The sequence below is a fragment of the Leptodactylus fuscus genome, chromosome 1 (assembly GCF_031893055.1).
Source record: "Leptodactylus fuscus isolate aLepFus1 chromosome 1, aLepFus1.hap2, whole genome shotgun sequence".
Classification (NCBI taxonomy): Eukaryota; Metazoa; Chordata; class Amphibia; order Anura; family Leptodactylidae; genus Leptodactylus; species Leptodactylus fuscus.
Genome location: NC_134265.1, coordinates 358,558,637 through 358,578,382, shown reverse-complemented (window position 1 = coordinate 358,578,382; position 19,746 = coordinate 358,558,637). Strand labels below are relative to the sequence as shown.

The 19,746-nt window shown below is 45.7% G+C and overlaps 1 protein-coding gene across 1 annotated transcript; it reads left to right on the top strand.

The window, feature by feature from the left end:
* Window positions 1-386: 386 nt before the first annotated feature.
* Window positions 387-19,540, top strand: LOC142185336 (vomeronasal type-2 receptor 26-like). Its single transcript, XM_075260759.1, has 4 exons — window positions 387-446; window positions 5,794-6,021; window positions 10,303-10,426; window positions 18,633-19,540. The coding sequence occupies exons 1-4, from the start codon at window positions 387-389 to the stop codon at window positions 19,538-19,540; spliced, it is 1,320 nt and encodes a 439-aa protein (XP_075116860.1).
* Window positions 19,541-19,746: the final 206 nt, after the last annotated feature.

Genomic DNA, 19,746 nt, shown 5'->3' with positions numbered 1-19,746 from the left:
CTGCACACAGTATAATATCCCATACCACCCCTGTACACAGTATAATGTCCCATACCACCCCTGAACACAGTATAATGTCCCATACCACCCATGTACACAGTATAATGTCCCATACCACCCCTGTACACAGTATAATGTCACATAGTGGTCCCTGCACAGAGTATAATGTCCCATAGTGGACCCCCCCCACAATTTTTGTATGCCCCATAGTGCCCTCTTCACACTCTATAATAATGTATAGTAGCTACTTACCTCTCCTGTGCTCTGGCATGACTCCGTGCGGTCTTTGGCACTCTTCAATGACATTGTGACTCCGCCCTCCTGTGTGAAGCTAGGTAAATTAGGTGTTCTTTGAAGCAAGCCGACATGGGCAGTACAGATCCAACATGACAGACTGGGAGTTTCTCAGTCTTGAGGAAGGAAGGCAGAGAAGATGTCAATCAACTGTAAGGTGCCAAGCTGGGAAGGTTTTATGCAGAGAGGCAGGAATAGAGACAGAGCCAATACCTGCTCTGCCATGACTCTAAAGCACTTCAAGATAATTTGCATATTAGGAAAAACATTATTATTGTGGAAATAAAGGAAAAATTAACATAAAAGTATAAGAGCACCTGTGTTACAGTCCACTATTAGATTCTGGGGCTGGTGTATCATCATTTCCCTGCTGACACACTCCCTTTAAGTCACCAGCTTGACTACGCTGGGTTCACACCAGTGTTCAGGTCTCTGTTCTCAGGTTTCTATCAGACGGAAACCTGTCATGCCGAGTCCGGCCATGTGCGCTGGTGAGCATTTTATGCTCTCTGCGGCGAAACCGTTTTTTTTTCACCTCTTCCCGCCGATGGCATTTTTTGATTTTCGTTTTTCGTTTTTGACTCCCCTCCTTCTAAACCCCATAACTTTTTTATTTCTCTGCTCCCAGAGCCATATGAGGTCTTAATTTTTGCAGGACAAATTTTTCTTCATGATGCTACCATTAATTATTCTATATAATGTACTGGGAAGCAGGAAAAATATTCAGAATGGGGTGGATTTGAAGAAAAATGCATTTCTGCGACTTTCTTACGAGCTTTGGTTTTATGGCGTTCACTGTGCAGCCAAAATGACATGTCCCCTGTATTCTGTGTTTCGGTACGGTTCCAGGGATACCAAATTTATATGGTTTTATTTAAATTTTGACCCCTTAAAAAAAATCCAAAACTGTGTTAAAAAATTTTTTTTCTAAAAGTCGCCATATTCCGACGGCCGTAACTTTTTTATACGTCCGTGTACGGGGATGTATAGGGCGTCTTTTTTTTGCGGGGCTGGGTGTACTTTTTAGTTCTACCATTTTCAGGAAATGTTATTGCTTTTATCACTTTTTATTCAAATTTTTTTACTTTTTAAAAATTTTTTTTTTTTTGCATTTATTAGACCCCCTAGGGGTGTTGAACCCCAGGGGGTCTGATCACTAATGCAATGCATTACAATGCTAATGCATTGCAATGCATTGCAAAAAATCATCCTCTCTTTTGCAGGCTGCATAGACCAGCCTGCAAAAGAGACAATTTGCAGACAAGCCTGGGAGCCTTGTACAGGCTCCCGGCTGTCATGGCAACATGATGTCGGCCCTGGAGCATGCTCCAGGAGCCGGTGATCCCGGGCAAAATGGCAGCGCCCATGCGGCGCCGGGAAAATGGCGCCTCCAGCGCCTTTGACTGCGGCGCCGGAGGGGTTAATGCCTCCGATCGGTCCGGGGACCGATCGGAGGCATTAGAGCCGGATGTCTACTGCTTAAAGCAGTAGACACCCGGCGGCTATGGCGGCCGCCCGCCTCCCGGGCAGTCACCATAATTACAGACCCGACATGCGCCGTACTATTACGGCGCATGTCGGGAAGGGGTTAAACCTGGCACAGAGTACTGTACAGCGCCACACCTCCCATGAGGCAACCTAAAGCGACCGCTTCAGGCGGCGCTATGCCAGGGCCTCGGGAGGGCAGCATTTTTGCTGACCTAAGCCAGTCCAGGACAAGCTGTCCTGGACTGGCTTAGCATTACCGTGTCTGCAGCCCGACATGGGAAGCGAGCGGTGTATTGGGGCAGCCCTGCTGGACGTAGCGCTGCTCCAGCGGCTGCCCCTCACACTTAGGCAGAGAACAGGTCCTCTCCCTGCCTGCGAACGCCGCTCGCTCTGCTCGGCCACGCCCCCCTTTCCGCTCGACCCCACCCCTTCCGTTCGGCCCCGCCCCTTTATTGCGACCCCACCCACCCCCACACCCCCTCAGCTCTGCCCCTCCTCCGGGGGGCGGCTTTCTGACACCGCTTCAGGCACCAGAAAGCCCAGGTTCACCCCTGGTACTGTATGTCCGACTCTGTGTCCGTTTAAAAAAAAAAAAATGTTTCGCCGCGGTGAGCATAAAATGCTCACCGGCGCTCATGGTCGGACATCTTTCAAACCCATTCAAATAAGTGGGTTTGAAAGAGTCCTGTAGCTTTCTGTCTCCTGCTCTGTTTTGTGGAGGAAACGGAAACCTGCAAAACGGACTCCTGGGCGCAGATGTGAACGAGTCCTGAGTCATGTAATCCTCTCTGTCCTGCTAATAGAGAACACACAGAGGAAAGAAAAGAAGGGGCACAACCTTTTACACTATTTCTTTAGTTACTTGGTAAACTTCTAACTGTGTTTTTAATAGACCCTTTTATTAGCACATGTGTACGCAGCTCTTATCCAGGTCAGTACGATCCATACAGATATGTCATGAGTAGAGATGAGCGAACAGTGTTCTATCGAACACATGTTCGATCGGATATCAGGGTGTTCGCCATGTTCGAATCGAATCGAACACCACGTGGTAAAGTGCGCCAAAATTCGATTCCCCTCCCACCTTCCCTGGCGCCTTTTTTGCACCAATAACAGCGCAGGGGAGGTGGGACAGGAACTACGACACTGGGGGCATTGAAAAAAATTGGAAAAAGTCATTGGCTGCCGAAATCAGGTGACCTCCATTTTAGACGAATAGTGGATTTCAAATCCGGGTCATATGAGAATGTGAACTTTGTGACTATGAGACAGGGATAGCTGTACAGGCAGGGATAGCTAGGGATAACCTTTATTTAGGGGGGAATGTTATTAAAAATAACTTTTTGGGGCTCTATCGGGTGTGTAATTGTGATTTTTGTGAGATAAACTTTTTCCCATAGGGATGCATTGGCCAGCGCTGATTGGCCGAATTCCGTACTCTGGCCAATCAGTGCTGGCCAATGCATTCTATTAGCTTGATGAAGCAGAGTGTGCACAAGGGTTCAAGCGCACCCTCGGCTCTGATGTAGCAGAGCCGAGGCTGCACAAGGGTTCAAGCGCACCCTCGGCTCTGATGTAGGAGAGCCGAGGGTGCACTTGAACCCTTGTGCACCCTCAGCTCTGCTACATCAGAGCCGAGGGTGCGCTTGAACCCTTGTGCACACTCTGCTTCATCAAGCTAATAGAATGCATTGGCCAGCGCTGATTGGCCAATGTATTCTATTAGCCTGATGAAGTAGAGCTGAATGTGTGTGCTAAGCACACACATTCAGCTCTACTTCATCGGGCTAATAGAATGCATTGGCCAGCGCTGATTGGCCAGAGTACGGAACTCGACCAATCAGCGCTGGCTCTGCTGGAGGAGGCGGAGTCTAAGATCGCTCCACACCAGTCTCCATTCAGGTCCGACCTTAGACTCCGCCTCCTCCGGCAGAGCCAGCGCTGATTGGCCGAAGGCTGGCCAATGCATTCCTATGCGAATGCAGAGACTTAGCAGTGCTGAGTCAGTTTTGCTCAACTACACATCTGATGCACACTCGGCACTGCTACATCAGATGTAGCAATCTGATGTAGCAGAGCCGAGGGTGCACTAGAACCCCTGTGCAAACTCAGTTCACGCTAATAGAATGCATTGGCCAGCGCTGATTGGCCAATGCATTCTATTAGCCCGATGAAGTAGAGCTGAATGTGTGTGCTAAGCACACACATTCAGCACTGCTTCATCACGCCAATACAATGCATTAGCCAGTGCTGATTGGCCAGAGTACGGAATTCGGCCAATCAGCGCTGGCTCTGCTGGAGGAGGCGGAGTCTAAGGTCGGACCTGAATGGAGACTGGTGTGGAGCGATCTTAGACTCCGCCTCCTCCAGCAGAGCCAGCGCTGATTGGTCGAGTTCCGTACTCTGGCCAATCAGCGCTGGCCAATGCATTCTATTAGCCCGATGAAGTAGAGCTGAATGTGTGTGCTTAGCACACACATTCAGCTCTACTTCATCAGGCTAATAGAATACATTGGCCAATCAGCGCTGGCCAATGCATTCTATTAGCTTGATGAAGCAGAGTGTGCACAAGGGTTCAAGCGCACCCTCGGCTCTGATGTAGCAGAGCCGAGGCTGCACAAGGGTTCAAGTGCACCCTCGGCTCTCCTACATCAGAGCCGAGGGTGCGCTTGAACCCTTGTGCAGCCTCGGCTCTGCTACATCAGAGCCGAGGGTGCGCTTGAACCCTTGTGCACACTCTGCTTCATCAAGCTAATAGAATGCATTGGCCAGCACTGATTGGCCAGAGTACGGAATTCGGCCAATCAGCGCTGGCCAATGCATTCTATTAGCCCGATGAAGTAGAGCTGAATGTGTGTGCTAAGCACACACATTCAGCACTGCTTCATCACGCCAATACAATGCATTAGCCAGTGCTGATTGGCCAGAGTACGGAATTCGGCCAATCAGCGCTGGCTCTGCTGGAGGAGGCGGAGTCTAAGATCGCTCCACACCAGTCTCCATTCAGGTCCGACCTTAGACTCCGCCTCCTCCAGCAGAGCCAGCGCTGATTGGCCGAATTCCGTACTCTGGCCAATCAGCACTGGCTAATGCATTGTATTGGCTTGATGAAGCAGTGCTGAATGTGTGTGCTTAGCACACACATTCAGCTCTACTTCATCGGGCTAATAGAATGCATTGGCCAGCGCTGATTGGCCGAATTCCGTACTCTGGCCAATCAGCACTGGCTAATGCATTGTATTGGCTTGATGAAGCAGTGCTGAATGTGTGTGCTTAGCACACACATTCAGCTCTACTTCATCGGGCTAATAGAATGCATTGGCCAATCAGCGCTGGCCAATGCATTCTATTAGCGTGAACTGAGTTTGCACAGGGGTTCTAGTGCACCCTCGGCTCTGCTACATCAGATTGCTACATCTGATGTAGCAGTGCCGAGTGTGCATCAGATGTGTAGTTGAGCAAAACTGACTCAGCACTGCTAAGTCTGCATTCGCATAGGAATGCATTGGCCAGCCTTCGGCCAATCAGCGCTGGCTCTGCCGGAGGAGGCGGAGTCTAAGGTCGGACCTGAATGGAGACTGGTGTGGAGCTATCTTAGACTCCGCCTCCTCCAGCAGAGCCAGCGCTGATTGGTCGAGTTCCGTACTCTGGCCAATCAGCACTGGCCAATGCATTTCTATGGGGAAAAGTTAGCTTGCGAAAATCGCAAACTGACAGGGATTTCCATGAAATAAAGTGACTTTTATGCCCCCAGACATGCTTCCCCTGCTGTCCCAGTGTCATTCCAGGGTGTTGGTATCATTTCCTGGGGTGTCATAGTGGACTTGGTGACCCTCCAGACACGAATTTGGGTTTCCCCCTTAACGAGTTTATGTTCCCCATAGACTATAATGGGGTTCGAAACCCATTCGAACACTCGAACAGTGAGCGGCTGTTCGAATCGAATTTCGAACCTCGAACATTTTAGTGTTCGCTCATCTCTAGTCATGAGATCTTTCTTCTTCCTTCCAGTTACATCACTTCCTTACCTTGATGAAGCAGTCACAGGACTCCCTGAACTCTGCTCCTTACTTTGATGAATATGGAGAGACTGTCCACTCATATAAGATAATAAACTGGTTCTATAAAGATAAAGTAACTACGCTAGATGTTCATGTTGGAAACTTTACTCCAAGGGCAGTAGATGGACAACAGCTTCACGTGGATGACCAAGCGATAACATGGAAACATATGGGAAAGGTAGAGGGTGGGAATTACATTTACGTTTAATATGAGCTTTGTCGAGAAAATTCTTCAACCTGATTAAGAAATGTAAAAGTTATAAGTCGATGGCTGGTCAGGTAATGGAGGGGGTGCACATCTCACCTAGACTACTAAGTTGGATGAGATGAGAAAACTCCAGAAAGAACATTTCTCAGCAGATAACTATTGTCTGCTGAGGGATATTTCAAAGTTCTGGTTACTGGGCTGGATTTTTAGGAATGGCAGGTAGGATTGGTAGTGGGACCTGTCATTCCACACAACTCCAGTCCACACTTTGGGGATGTTCCGGCAGCGACTCAGCTGTAGAGAGTCTTCTCGTCAAGGAGGCTTATGAAGTTGCTCCAGCAGCAGAATGTGGACAGAGCTTGGCTGGAGAGCCAAAGAGAGAGGTCATATTTTTTTTGGAGCTGTGTCCTGAATGATTCTACTGGCTTTTGATTTGTGTTATTCTAGGTGAGGCAACTTATTCTATGTTTAGTTAGAGCCTAGCCGGGCAGGGATTTATTTTTGTATTGCTTCCTTTTGTTGCTGCACTACCTTTTTGAGTGAAAATAAACTCTACCTATGTTTTGGACTAAAAGAAACTGGACTTTTGCGTCTATGCCACCCCACCTAGCAACCCCAGACCCTGACAAAGTGTAAAAAAAATATGTTTGTATTATTATTATTATTATTATTATTATTATTATTTATTAGAGATGAGCGAACAGTGTTCTATCGAACACATGTTCGATCAGATATCAGGGTGTTCGCCATGTTCGAATCGAATCGAACACCGCGTGGTAAAGTGCGCCAAAATTCGATTCCCCTCCCACCTTCCCTGGCGCCTTTTTTGCACCAATAACAGCGCAAAAAAATTGGAAAAAGTCATTGGCTGCCGAAATCAGGTGACCTCCATTTTAGACGAATAGTGGATTTCAAATCCGGGTCATATGAGAATGTGAACTTTGTGACTATGAGACAGGGATAGCTGTACAGGCAGGGATAGCTAGGGATAACCTTTATTTAGGGGGGAATGTTATTAAAAATAACTTTTTGGGGCTCTATCGGGTGTGTAATTGTGATTTTTGTGAGATAAACTTTTTCCCATAGGGATGCATTGGCCAGCGCTGATTGTCCGAATTCCGTACTCTGGCCAATCAGTGCTGGCCAATGCATTCTATTGGCGTGATGAAGCAGTGCTGAATGTGTGTGTTTAGCTCAATTACACCGGTGGAGTAGTTGAGCTAAGCACACAGATTCAGCTCTGCTTCAATCAGCGCTGGCCAATGCATTCTATTAGCTTGATGAAGCAGAGTGTGCACAAGGGTTCAAGCGCACCCTCGGCTCTGATGTAGCAAAGCCGAGGCTGCACAAGGGTTCAAGCGCACCCTCGGCTCTGATGTAGCAGAGCCGAGGGTGCACTTGAACCCTTGTGCACCCTCGGCTCTGCTACATCAGAGCCGAGGGTGCGCTTGAACCCTTGTGCAGCCTCGGCTCTGCTACATCAAAGCCGAGGGTGCACTTGAACCCTTGTGCACCCTCGGCTCTGCTACATCAGAGCCGAGGGTGCGCTTGAACCCTTGTGCAGCCTCGGCTCTGCTACATCAGAGCCGAGGGTGCGCTTGAACCCTTGTGCACACTCTGCTTCATCAAGCTAATAGAATGCATTGGCCAGCGCTGATTGAAGCAGAGCTGAATCTGTGTGCTTAGCTCAACTACTCCACCGGTGTAGTTAAGCTAAACACACACATTCAGCACTGCTTCATCACGCCAAGATAATGCATTGGCCAGCACTGATTGGCCAGAGTACGGAATTCGGACAATCAGTGCTGGCTCTGCTTAGCACACACATTCAGCTCTACTTCATCGGGCTAATAGAATGCATTGGCCAATCAGCGCTGGCCAATGCATTCTATTAGCGTGAACTGAGTTTGCACAGGGGTTCTAGTGCATACTCGGCTCTGCTACATCAGATTGCTACATCTGATGTAGCAGTGCCGAGTGTGCATCAGACGTGTAGTTGAGCAGAACTGGCTCAGCACTGCTAAGTCTTTGCATTCGCATAGGAATGCATTGGCCAGCCTTCGGCCAATCAGCGCTGGCTCTGCCGGAGGAGGCGGAGTCTAAGGTCGGACCTGAATGGAGACTGGTGTGGAGCAATCTTAGACTCCACCTCCTCCAGCAGAGCCAGCGCTGATTGGTCGAGTTCCGTACTCTGGCCAATCAGCACTGGCCAATGCATTTCTATGGGGAAAAGTTAGCTTGCGAAAATCGCAAACTGACAGGGATTTCCATGAAATAAGTGACTTTTATGCCCCCAGACATGCTTCCCCTGCTGTCCCAGTGTCATTCCAGGGTGTTGGTATCATTTCCTGGGGTGTCATAGTGGACTTGGTGACCCTCCAGACACGAATTTGGGTTTCCCCCTTAACGAGTTTATGTTCCCCATAGACTATAATGGGGTTCGAAACCCATTCGAACACTCGAACAGTGAGCGGCTGTTCGAATCGAATTTCGAACCTCGAACATTTTAGAGTTCGCTCATCTCTATTATTTATCAGCAGCTTATAGTAATTATTAGGAGTAGGTTCACACTTCCATTGTGGCTTCGTAACAGTGTTAGGAACAAATTGTAGGTTCTTTCTGTTGACTTTTCTTCTTGTAGTACAATACATAATATAATACAATATTTGTTCATCACAACATACTGGACGTCAGCCCTTACATAGCACAGCTTTTGTGGTAAAAGTTCATTTTTGGCACCTGAACACAGGAACTGAGCAGACGCCATAGACAGTGGCTCTTTGTTGTTTTACACAGACCTGACAGCAGTGTCCATGATCAGAGACAACTCCGATGATGGAAATGAAACTCTCAGATGTTATGGTAAAATGTGACCAAAAGATTAATATCTAATAAACAGATATTCCTAACAACCATTCACATATCTCTCTATTAGGACGGTGGGTTATGGTTAATATAGCAAAAGTGAATATTAGCAATGGGCAAACCAATTCATATAGAAAAGGATTCAACCCAAAATTTTCAAAAGTTTCATCTGTACACAAAATATTTTTGGGTTTCACATCCACAAAACTTTTTATACTCTAAGGTCTCTTCGGACCCCATAATATAATAAGTAAAAACAGCAAACATAAGAAATTCATGCACCTTGACTTACCTGACCTAGGTGTCCAGCAAGAGTCCTAAAGATGAGGCAGAAATACTGCTGGCGCCACAAAGATGTCCAGGAGAGGTGAGGCAAGGTGAGTATAACTGGCATTTTCCTTACACCCCTCGGCCTCCATTTATTATACTCTGGGATCAGAGAAGACCTCAGAACATAGTAATGGCACTTCCAGTTCATTCAGAACAACTTTGGTATAAAAAGATCTTGAAGGACAAATCTCTACCAATAGTAATAAATAGAGATGAGCGAGTAGTACTCGATCAAGTAGGTATTCGATCGAATACTACGGTATTCGAAATACTCGTACTCGATCGAGTACCACTCGCTGTTCAAATGTAAAAGTTTGATGCAGAACCAGCATTGATTGGCCGAATGCTATACAGCCGGCCAATCAACGCTGGTTCTTTTCCTACCTTTAGAAGTCTTCTCCATGCAGCTTCCCCGCAGCGTCTTCTGGCTCTGAATTCACTCTGCCAGGCATCGGGTCTGGGCAGAGCCGACTGCGCATGTCTGCTTGTAGTGCGGGCATGCGCAGTCGGCTCTTCTTCTGGGAGCTGCACAGGAAACGGATCCCAGAAAAAAGAAGCGAGATGCTCATTCTTCTGGCGGAGCCGAGACACACCCTCCTCCGGACTAGGCCCATTTATTAGGCCTAATCCGGAGCTGAGTGTGCGGCTGGATGCACCGACTTTCAGTCGCGGCTACCCAGTTTTTGGACTGCCTCAGGTTCCGATCCAAAAAACCCCGTGTGAACTTACCCTTAGGGTCCGGCTACAGCATTTCTATAGGGTGCTATAGGTTTGCTACACTCCAATTCTTTTTTCTGATGATTTGCTGCTGTGCTCAGGATCATTGTCCTGTTACATGACCCAGTTTTGGCCAATCTTTAGCTATTGGATTAGATAGAGGACCTCACATTTGTCTCTAGAATACTTTGGTATATGGAATAGTTCATGGTCGACAAAATGACTGAAAGATGTCCGGATCATTTGGCTGTGAAATATATCTATATTAAAAAGAACATTGAATTCACTGTGATTGTTACAGCTATAACATTTCATTACAAGTTGTTCTCTCTTCTTTAGGTCCCGGTGTCTCGCTGCTCAGAAAGATGCTTACCTGGAAGCAGGAAAAAACCTAGAGAAACAATTCACACCTGCTGCTATGACTGTGTCCCATGCTCAGAAGGAGAGATCTCCAATATAACTGGTACATGATCCTTAGGTCATGATGATAATGATATAATTTCCAGTGATAACTGGTCATGTGGTTCTAATCTGGTAATGGGGTGGGATACCGCGGGGCGCCAATGTAGATGTTCAGGACTGGGATCTGACTGTTATCGCAGCTTCTTACTCAGGGTTGGCAGAGAGAAGCAGAAATGTAACAATACTCAGGAGTAGTGTTGGGCGATCCTCACAAGATTCATTTCATGTTTCATTCTGGACCGAACTTGTTTAATCTGAATCAGAACTGCTATTATTATATTCTGGCAATTCTTAGTATAATAAGGGGGGGGGGGGGGGGGTGAGTAAACATAACAAACTGTAATCAACTCTCCAAGGCAACGTCACAATGTCTAATGTATGTTCTCATCTTCTTTGGGCCCTTTCCAGCCAGTGGCCATCAGACAATGTTGAGGCCTGTGATTGAACAAAGGACCATTCGGGCACAGTTACAAGTCTCAGCAGTCTTTGGTGGTTACTGACATTGTTCACAAGGCCAGAAGAGGCATGAAGGGGATAGCAAGGGACAACTGGACACAGGAGAGGTGAATAACAGTTATGTTTACTCATCTACTCTAATCCTCTGCTTATTATTCTCTCCAGATTTCAATATTGATTGCTGTGTGGTAAGATAAAAACAATAGGATTTGACTCAAGTTGACATTTTTGGATTTTTTTTTAAACAACTTAAATTTTCATTGAAGAATTTTCCAGCAAAAAATTGACAAAAATGTGCAGGACATACAATACAAGCAGCAAATAGTACTCAGAACAGTACATTAAAGTCCTAACTACAGTCTCAGCTTTTTTACAGATAGTGTTATGTTTGCTTCAAGAATTTGCTGAAATTTCATTGAATCCATTCTTCTCTCTGCTCATGAAATGTTCCACGTGCCATTGGCTGCAACACAACCCCAAAGCAAGATTGATCCTCCCCCATGCTTAATGGTTGGAGAGATGTTCTTTTCCTGAAATTCTGTTCCTTTTTTTCTCCAAACATACCTTTGAATATTGTGGCTAAAGCATTCTATTTTATCCTCATCAGGCCACGAGACCTTTCTCCAAAATGCCTCAGGTTTCTTTAGAAGTTCTCTTGTAAGTTCTTATTTCACTGGCAAGTTCCTATTTCACTCTAGTTCCTCTTTGTCCCTCATCACCTCAATCTCCTGTCCCAATCTGGCCACCAGTCATTATAATGAAACCCTTAAAAGTTGGATGAGGTGGCTCCTCCCTCCATTCGAAAAATGCAACGTAAGAGGCAGCAACCCTGGCACACGTCACAGACACGTCTTCTTCTGCAGTGCTCCAGGAGTGCTGAACGTCTCTGGAGAAAATCATGTAGACCTGCAGATTTCCTTCACTTCAAATTCATGCTTAAAACTTATAGTTCTGTCCTTTACCTCATAAAACAAGCCTATTCCACCGCTCTCATCTCTTCATCTCCTGTAACATAGGACATGCACTGGGTTGGTGGTACCAAAATACAACTGCTATCACAAAGGGTACCCCTTACTTGATGGCTAAAACCTAACTTTTATTAAATAATTTGCTAAAATTCATTCTTAATATTCCCACTACACAAACACATACACACCCAGGACCCTATATTCCACCTGGTCCCTATAAGTGAAAATAACTTAGGAGGGGGTTGGTTCCTGTCAGTTCAAGGGTTTAGAATCCAGTTGGTGGTTTCACTGGATTATTTTAACTGTCAAGAAACCCCTTTCCATGTGACCCCTTCCTAATACCACACCATGTAAAACCAGACAACCAGCCATATGGCCAATAAAGGGTTAATTGCTAAGGGTTAACTGCAATGGGGGCAACACCCATAGTGTCTCTTGTGGGTCAGTAACACAAGTGGCCTGTTTATATGCAGGACTAAACAAAAAAAAAACATATTCATGCAGCCCAGCTAATTCCTGGCCAATCTAACAGTGCTACAGTTGTCTATCAATACATCATATTTCTAATTTATCTCTCTCGAGTTTCGCCTCAAAAAGGTTCATCAGGAGAGTGATACTTAATAGCAGAGTGGAGTAGTACATAAAATAATAAAGAGCTGCAGTGAAAACCACAATTCCTGCAGCCCTGGTGGTGGGCTGCAGTGCTGGTAGTGAGTCTGCTATTAAGTATCGCTCTCCTGATGAGTATACAGTTGAAACAGGTGAAATATGAGAAAAAGACATAGGTTGGTGAGTCCAGAGGACAAGACAACTTAAAGAATCAGCCCACTATCTGCCACTTCTCCGGCAATGGTTTCAGAGAGCAGCACGCTATAGTGTCTCCCTTAGAGTCCAGTGGAGTTAGATTCCATGCTTGCAATCGATGGAAAGGAAAGCAAACTGGAGTCCAGTGAAAAACAGCTGAATGCCAACCTATAGGGTCATTAAATAAAGCTGAAATTATGCTGGGAATGAGTAGGAGATGAGTCCAGCACAGGACACCTTTCTGGACCAATAAGTCTTTGGCACACTGATGCTACCTCCCGTGCAATGCAGCAATTGTTAAGATGGTGGAGGCACATGCTACTAATTAGTCGCTAGTAGAGATGAGCGATCACTAAAATGTTCGAGGTTCGAAATTCGATTCGAACAGCCGCTCACTGTTCGAGTGTTTGAATGGGTTTCGAACCCCATTATAGTCTATGGGGAACATAAACTCGTTAAGGGGGAAACCCAAATTCGTGTCTGGAGGGTCACCAAGTCCACTATGACACCCCAGGAAATGATACCAACACCCTGGAATGACACTGGGACAGCAGGGGAAGCATGTCTGGGGGCATAAAAGTCACTTTATTTCATGGAAATCCCTGTCAGTTTGCGATTTTCGCAAGCTAACTTTTCCCCATAGAAATGCATTGGCCAGTGCTGATTGGCCAGAGTACAGAACTCGACCAATCAGCGCTGGCTCTGCTGGAGGAGGCGGAGTCTAAGATCGCTCCACACCAGTCTCCATTCAGGTCCGACCTTAGACTCCGCCTCCTCCGGCAGAGCCAGCGCTGATTGGCCGAAGGCTGGCCAATGCATTCCTATGCGAATGCAGAGACTTAGCAGTGCTGAGCCAGTTTTGCTCAACTACACATCTGATGCACACTCGGCACTGCTACATCAGATGTAGCAATCTGATGTAGCAGAGCCGAGGGTGCACTAGAACCCCTGTGCAAACTCAGTTCATGCTAATAGAATGCATTGGCCAGCGCTGATTGGCCAATGCATTCTATTAGCCCGATGAAGTAGAGCTGAATGTGTGTGCTAAGCACACACATTCAGCACTGCTTCATCACGCCAATACAATGCATTAGCCAGTGCTGATTGGCCAGAGTACAGAATTCGGCCAATCAGCGCTGGCTCTGCTGGAGGAGGCGGAGTCTAAGGTCGGACCTGAATGGAGACTGGTGTGGAGCGATCTTAGACTCCGCCTCCTCCAGCAGAGCCAGCGCTGATTGGCCGAATTCCGTACTCTGGCCAATCAGTGCTGGCCAATGCATTCTATTAGCTTGATGAAGCAGAGTGTGCACAAGGGTTCAAGCGCACCCTCGGCTCTGATGTAGCAGAGCCGAGGGTGCACAAGGGTTCAAGTGCACCCTCGGCTCTCCTACATCAGAGCCGAGGTTGCGCTTGAACCCTTGTGCAGCCTCGGCTCTGCTACATCAGAGCCGAGGGTGCGCTTGAACCCTTTTGCACACTCTGCTTCATCAAGCTAATAGAATGCATTGGCCAGCACTGATTGGCCAGAGTACGGAATTCGGCCAATCAGCGCTGGCCAATGCATCCCTATGGGAAAAAGTTTATCTCACAAAAATCACAATTACACACCCGATAGAGCCCCAAAAAGTTATTTTTAATAACATTCCCCCCTAAATAAAGGTTATCCCTAGCTATCCCTGCCTGTACAGCTATCCCTGTCTCATAGTCACAAAGTTCACATTCTCATATGACCCGGATCTGAAATCCACTATTCGTCTAAAATGGAGGTCACCTGATTTCGGCAGCCAATGACTTTTTCCAATTTTTTTCAATGCCCCCGGTGTCGTAGTTCCTGTCCCACCTCCCCTGCGCTGTTATTGGTGCAAAAAAGGCGCCAGGGAAGGTGGGAGGGGAATCGAATTTTGGCGCACTTTACCACGCGGTGTTCGATTCGATTCGAACATGGCGAACACCCTGATATCCGATCGAACATGTGTTCGATAGAACACTGTTCGCTCATCTCTAGTCGCTAGTAGTCTGTAACAGATCCCAAGAACAGTTAGGGTCAACCCCAGAAGGAGGGAGAGACAAAAGTGCTGGTAGTGAAGCCCTGGAGGCTTAATGTCCATGGTCTGCTGGAAAAGTGCCACTGTAAGAGACAGTTCTGACAGAGGATGCAGGGTCTGGTAATGGCGCTCACATGCTGCACCAGGCCCGTGAAGTGCCAAGTGAGCCACTGTTAGGATTGTGCTGTAGCTGCGGCCATGATAGGGGCATCGCTGCCTGTTCCTCTGCACATTCCAGGGTTGCAAGGGTTAATCTGCCTTGGAACAGCCGGGCGTGGTCGACTGTTTGACTGACATACAGTCCTATGAAAAAGTTTGGGCACCCCTATTAATCTTAATCATTTTTAGTTCTAAATATTTTGGTGTTTGCAACAGCCATTTCAGTTTGATATATCTAATAACTGATGGACACAGTAATATTTCAGGATTGAAATGAGGTTTATTGTACTAACAGAAAATGTGCAATATGCATTAAACCAAAATTTGACCGGTGCAAAAGTATGGGCACCTCAACAGAAAAGTGACATTAATATTTAGTAGATCCTCCTTTTGCAAAGATAACAGCCTCTAGTCGCTTCCTGTAGCTTTTAATCAGTTCCTGGATCCTGAATAAAGGTATTTTGGACAAACAATTCAAGTTCAGTTAAGTTAGATGGTCGCCGAGCATGGACAGCCCGCTTCAAATCATCCCACAGATGTTCAATGATATTCAGGTCTGGGGACTGGGATGGCCATTCCAGAACATTGTAATTGTTCCTCTGCATGAATGCCTGAGGATTTGGAGCGGTGTTTTGGATCATTGTCTTGCTGAAATATCCATCCCCGGCGTAACTTCAACTTCGTCACTGATTCTTGAACATTATTCTCAAGAATCTGCTGATACTGAGTGGAATCCATGTGACCCTCAACTTTAACAAGATTCCCGATGCCGGCATTGGCCACACAGCCCCAAAGCATGATGGAACCTCCACCAAATTTTACAGTGGGTAGCATGTGTTTTTCTTGGAATGCTGTTTCTTTTTGGACGCCATGCATAACGCCTTTTTTTATAACCAAACAACTCAATTTTTGTTTCCAAAATTAAGCTGCCTTGTCCAAATGTGCTTTTTCATACCTCAGGCAACTCTATTTGTGGCGTACGTGCAGAAACGGCTTCTTTCTCATCACTCTCCCATACAGCTTCTATTTGTGCAAAGTGCGCTGTATAGTTGACTGATGCACAGTGACACCATCTGCAGCAAGATGATGCTGCAGCTCTTTGGAGGTGGTCTGTGGATTGTCCTTGACTGTTCTCACCATTCTTCTTCTCTGCCTTTCTGATATTTTTCTTGGCCTGCCACTTCTGGGCTTAACAAGAACTGTCCCTGTGGTCTTCCATTTCCTTACTATGTTCCTCACAGTGGAAACTGACAGGTTAAATCTCTGAGATAACGTTTTGTATCCTTCCCCTGAACAACTATGTTGAACAATCTTTGTTTTCAGATCATTTGAGAGTTGTTTTGAGTAGCCCATGATGCCACTCTTCAGAGGAGATTCAAATAGGAGATCAACTTGCAATTGGCCACCTTAAATACCTTTTCTTATGATTGGATACACCTGGCTATGAAGTTCAAAGCTCACTGAGGTTACAAAACCAATTTTGTGCTTCAGTAAGTCAGTAAAAAGTAGTTAGGGGAATTCAAATCAATAAAATGATAAGGGTGCCCATACTTTTGCACCGGTCAAATTTTGGTTTAATGCATATTGCACATTTTCTGTTAGTAGAATAAACCTCATTTCAATCCTGAAATATTACTGTGTCCATCAGTTATTAGATATATCAAACTGAAATGGCTGTTGCAAACACCAAAATATTTAGAACAAAAAATGATTAAGATTAATAGGGGTGCCCAAACTTTTTCATAGGACTGTAGGTGTCGACCAATGGACGCACGGGCGTGGGCAGCTTGCTTGTGACTGCCCCTTGCCTTTTTGGCGCCGCCCCCCTGAGGGGCTTGGCTGCCTTGATGCAGTGCTCCAAGCTGGGAGCAAACTTTTCTTTCCTTTTTCACTCTTTCTCTCTGTATCTTCAAGATTTCGGCAATCTAGCACTATGAATTAGCAACTATAAATCGAATGGAAGGACCCTGTGGAGTATTTTGTTCCTTTTGTTTTCCATTGTAAAGCATGGACAATGACAAGACCTGGTTCAGCTGGTTTCCACATGTGCCTGTTACCATCCCCCCAGCTAGGACAGCATGGCTCACCATGCGGCATGGAGGAAAACCTACATGGAAGTGTGGACTTCTTCTTCAAGGAGATGATTTTTGGCTTCAGTTGCTGATGTGTGAAGATGCTACAGCTGACTGGTATTTCTTTCTTTTTATTACTGTGGACACGTGGGACTCTGCTACAGCCTGGGAACCTACAATCACCCACCTACCCCAGGAGTTACGGAAGCTTGGCAAGAGAGCAGCACCATGTATACCTGGATGGTCTCTGACTTCCTTGGGGCAGTAGAACACTGTGGTAAGGAGGAGGAGGAGGAGGGCTTGTGACAAAGGACATTTGGGGCATTTTTTTGTGGTTAAAAGGACAATAGTGCTGATACAAGATACCGAACTATCAGCTGTGAGCAGGAGATCTCACTACCTACCAAGAACTACCACATTATCATAATAGCTGACTATGTCCCCCACCTCTGCAAAAAATTTTGCTTGTTATATCTACATGCTGTGACCCCCCTCCTCGTGTCCTACAACCAAGTTGGCTGTAGTATTATTATTATTATTATTATTATTATTATTATTATTATTATTATCATCATCATCAATCCGCACAGAGAACTAAATGATCCTGCAGTGTGTCTGTGTTTCTTTCTTTTTTTAGTTGCTCTGATTCCTAGGATTTCTCTATCTGCCATGAGCTTGTATGTGTTGCTCTCTTGTTATATACTACTGTACCATCTATGAAACTGTATCACTGAAATTTCCCCATTGTGGGACTATTAAAGGAATATCTTATCTTATCTTATAAAGGGGCTGGTCTGGATGCCCGACACTCTAAGATCAAATCTGAAAACAAAATTACGTGTGTGTGTAAATGGGTTCCAGCCTGAACAAAATATTAGTTGGCATAGTTAGCATATGCTCCCTGAGATAGCAATGCCATTGGTAGTTGGGTAACATTCTGCCTTGTGTGGGAGTAGTGAGATATCTCAGTAGGCTTTAGCTAGTGAAACTCTCAGTCAGTATTCACACTGGGTTGGTTTGGCAGTTAGGGTGCATTCACACTACGTAAACGGCAGCTTATTCTGAACGCAAAACACGTTCAGAATAAGTGGCGTATAAAGCAGTTCCATTCATTTCTATGGGAGCCGGCATACGAGCGCTTCCCATAGAAATGAATGGGCTGCTTTTTCACTACGAGCACTCCCATTGAAGTGAATAGGAAGTGCTGGCGTGTACGGCAAGCTCTGCTCATGCCTAGCTGTACACGCAGGCACTTCCCATTTACTTCAATGGGACTGCTTGTAGTGAAAAAAGCAGCCCATTCATTTCTATGGGGAGCGCTCGTATGCCGGCTCCCATAGAAATGAATGGAACTGCTTTATACGCCGCTTATTCTGAACGTGTTTTACATTCAGAATAAGCTGCCGTTTACGTAGTGTGAATGCACCCTTAAGCTGCATTGGTGGTTGGGTGGAACTAAAGCACACTGGGTCTCTGTCTAGACCAGGAGTTCTGGCTAGACAGTCTTAGTTGTTGTAGCGGCTGCTCTGATCTGCACAGGTGGCTCTGTGAGCGCACCCAGTTACTTTTGTTTAGCTGGCAGTCACACTAACTGCCAGCATGTATTCACACTTGGATGCTTAGCAGTCAGAGTGCAGAGGGCTCCACAGGATATTATTTATTTTAGTCCAACACTGACAATATTGTGTTACTGTATTTTTCAGACAGTGATAATTGTATGAAATGTCCAAGTGATGAATGGCCGAATGAGAAGAGAGACCGATGTCATCCCAAAATCATAGAATTCATCTCTTATCAGAATGACACAATTGCTTCTGTTTTTTCGTTCCTCTCATTGATTGGTTGTCTTGTCACTACTTTGATATTTGGAATATTTATTATTTATCGGGACACCCCCATAGTTAAAGCCAATAACCGGAACCTGAGTTACCTCCTCCTGGTCTCCATCATCCTCAGCTTCCTCTCTGTCTTCTTGTTTCTTGGCCGTCCAGACAATATAACTTGTAGACTACGTGAGACCACTTTTGGAATCCTCTTCTCTGTCGCCGTCTCTTCGCTCCTCGCCAAGACCATCATGGTCTGTGTGGCTTTTAAATCCACCAAACCTGGAAGCTCCTGGAGGAAATATCTGGGTGTGAGACTGCCCTATACCATAGTGTTGTTGGGTTCATCTATACAAGCTGTTATCTGTGTCCTCTGGTTGTCAATCTCTCCTCCCTTCCAGGACCTGGACACTCAGTCTTATCAGGGAAAGATCATCATTCGCTGTAATGAAGGGTCTGTTATTGGCTTCTATTCTGTATTGGGATATTTGGGGCTCCTGGCCGCTGTCAGCTTTCTTCTGGCTTTCATGGTGAGGACATTACCAGACAGTTTTAATGAGGCCAAGTACATCACCTTCAGCATGCTGCTATTCTGTAGTGTCTGGATCGCCATGATTCCGGCCTTTCTGAGCACCAAAGGCAAATACACTGTGGCCGTGGAGATATTTGCTGTTCTGGCCTCCAGTGCTGGACTTTTAGCTTGTGTGTTTTTCCCCAAATGTTATATCATTCTGTTCAGATCTGAAATGAACACAAAAACTGCTCTGCTTAATAGGAATATGAAATAAAATCTTCAGAATTGTAATGTTTGTTAATTTTTAATGTAATGTTGCCAAAAAGATAAATACCTAGAAAAATATGTAGAAATTTATACCTAGAAAATATTTAGATGTGAATATATATTCAAAAATAAAAGTCTAAATAGTTTATTTTTTTAATTACCAAGATTAATTAAATGGACAAAAAAGAAATCTAAATTTGATCAATATTTGCT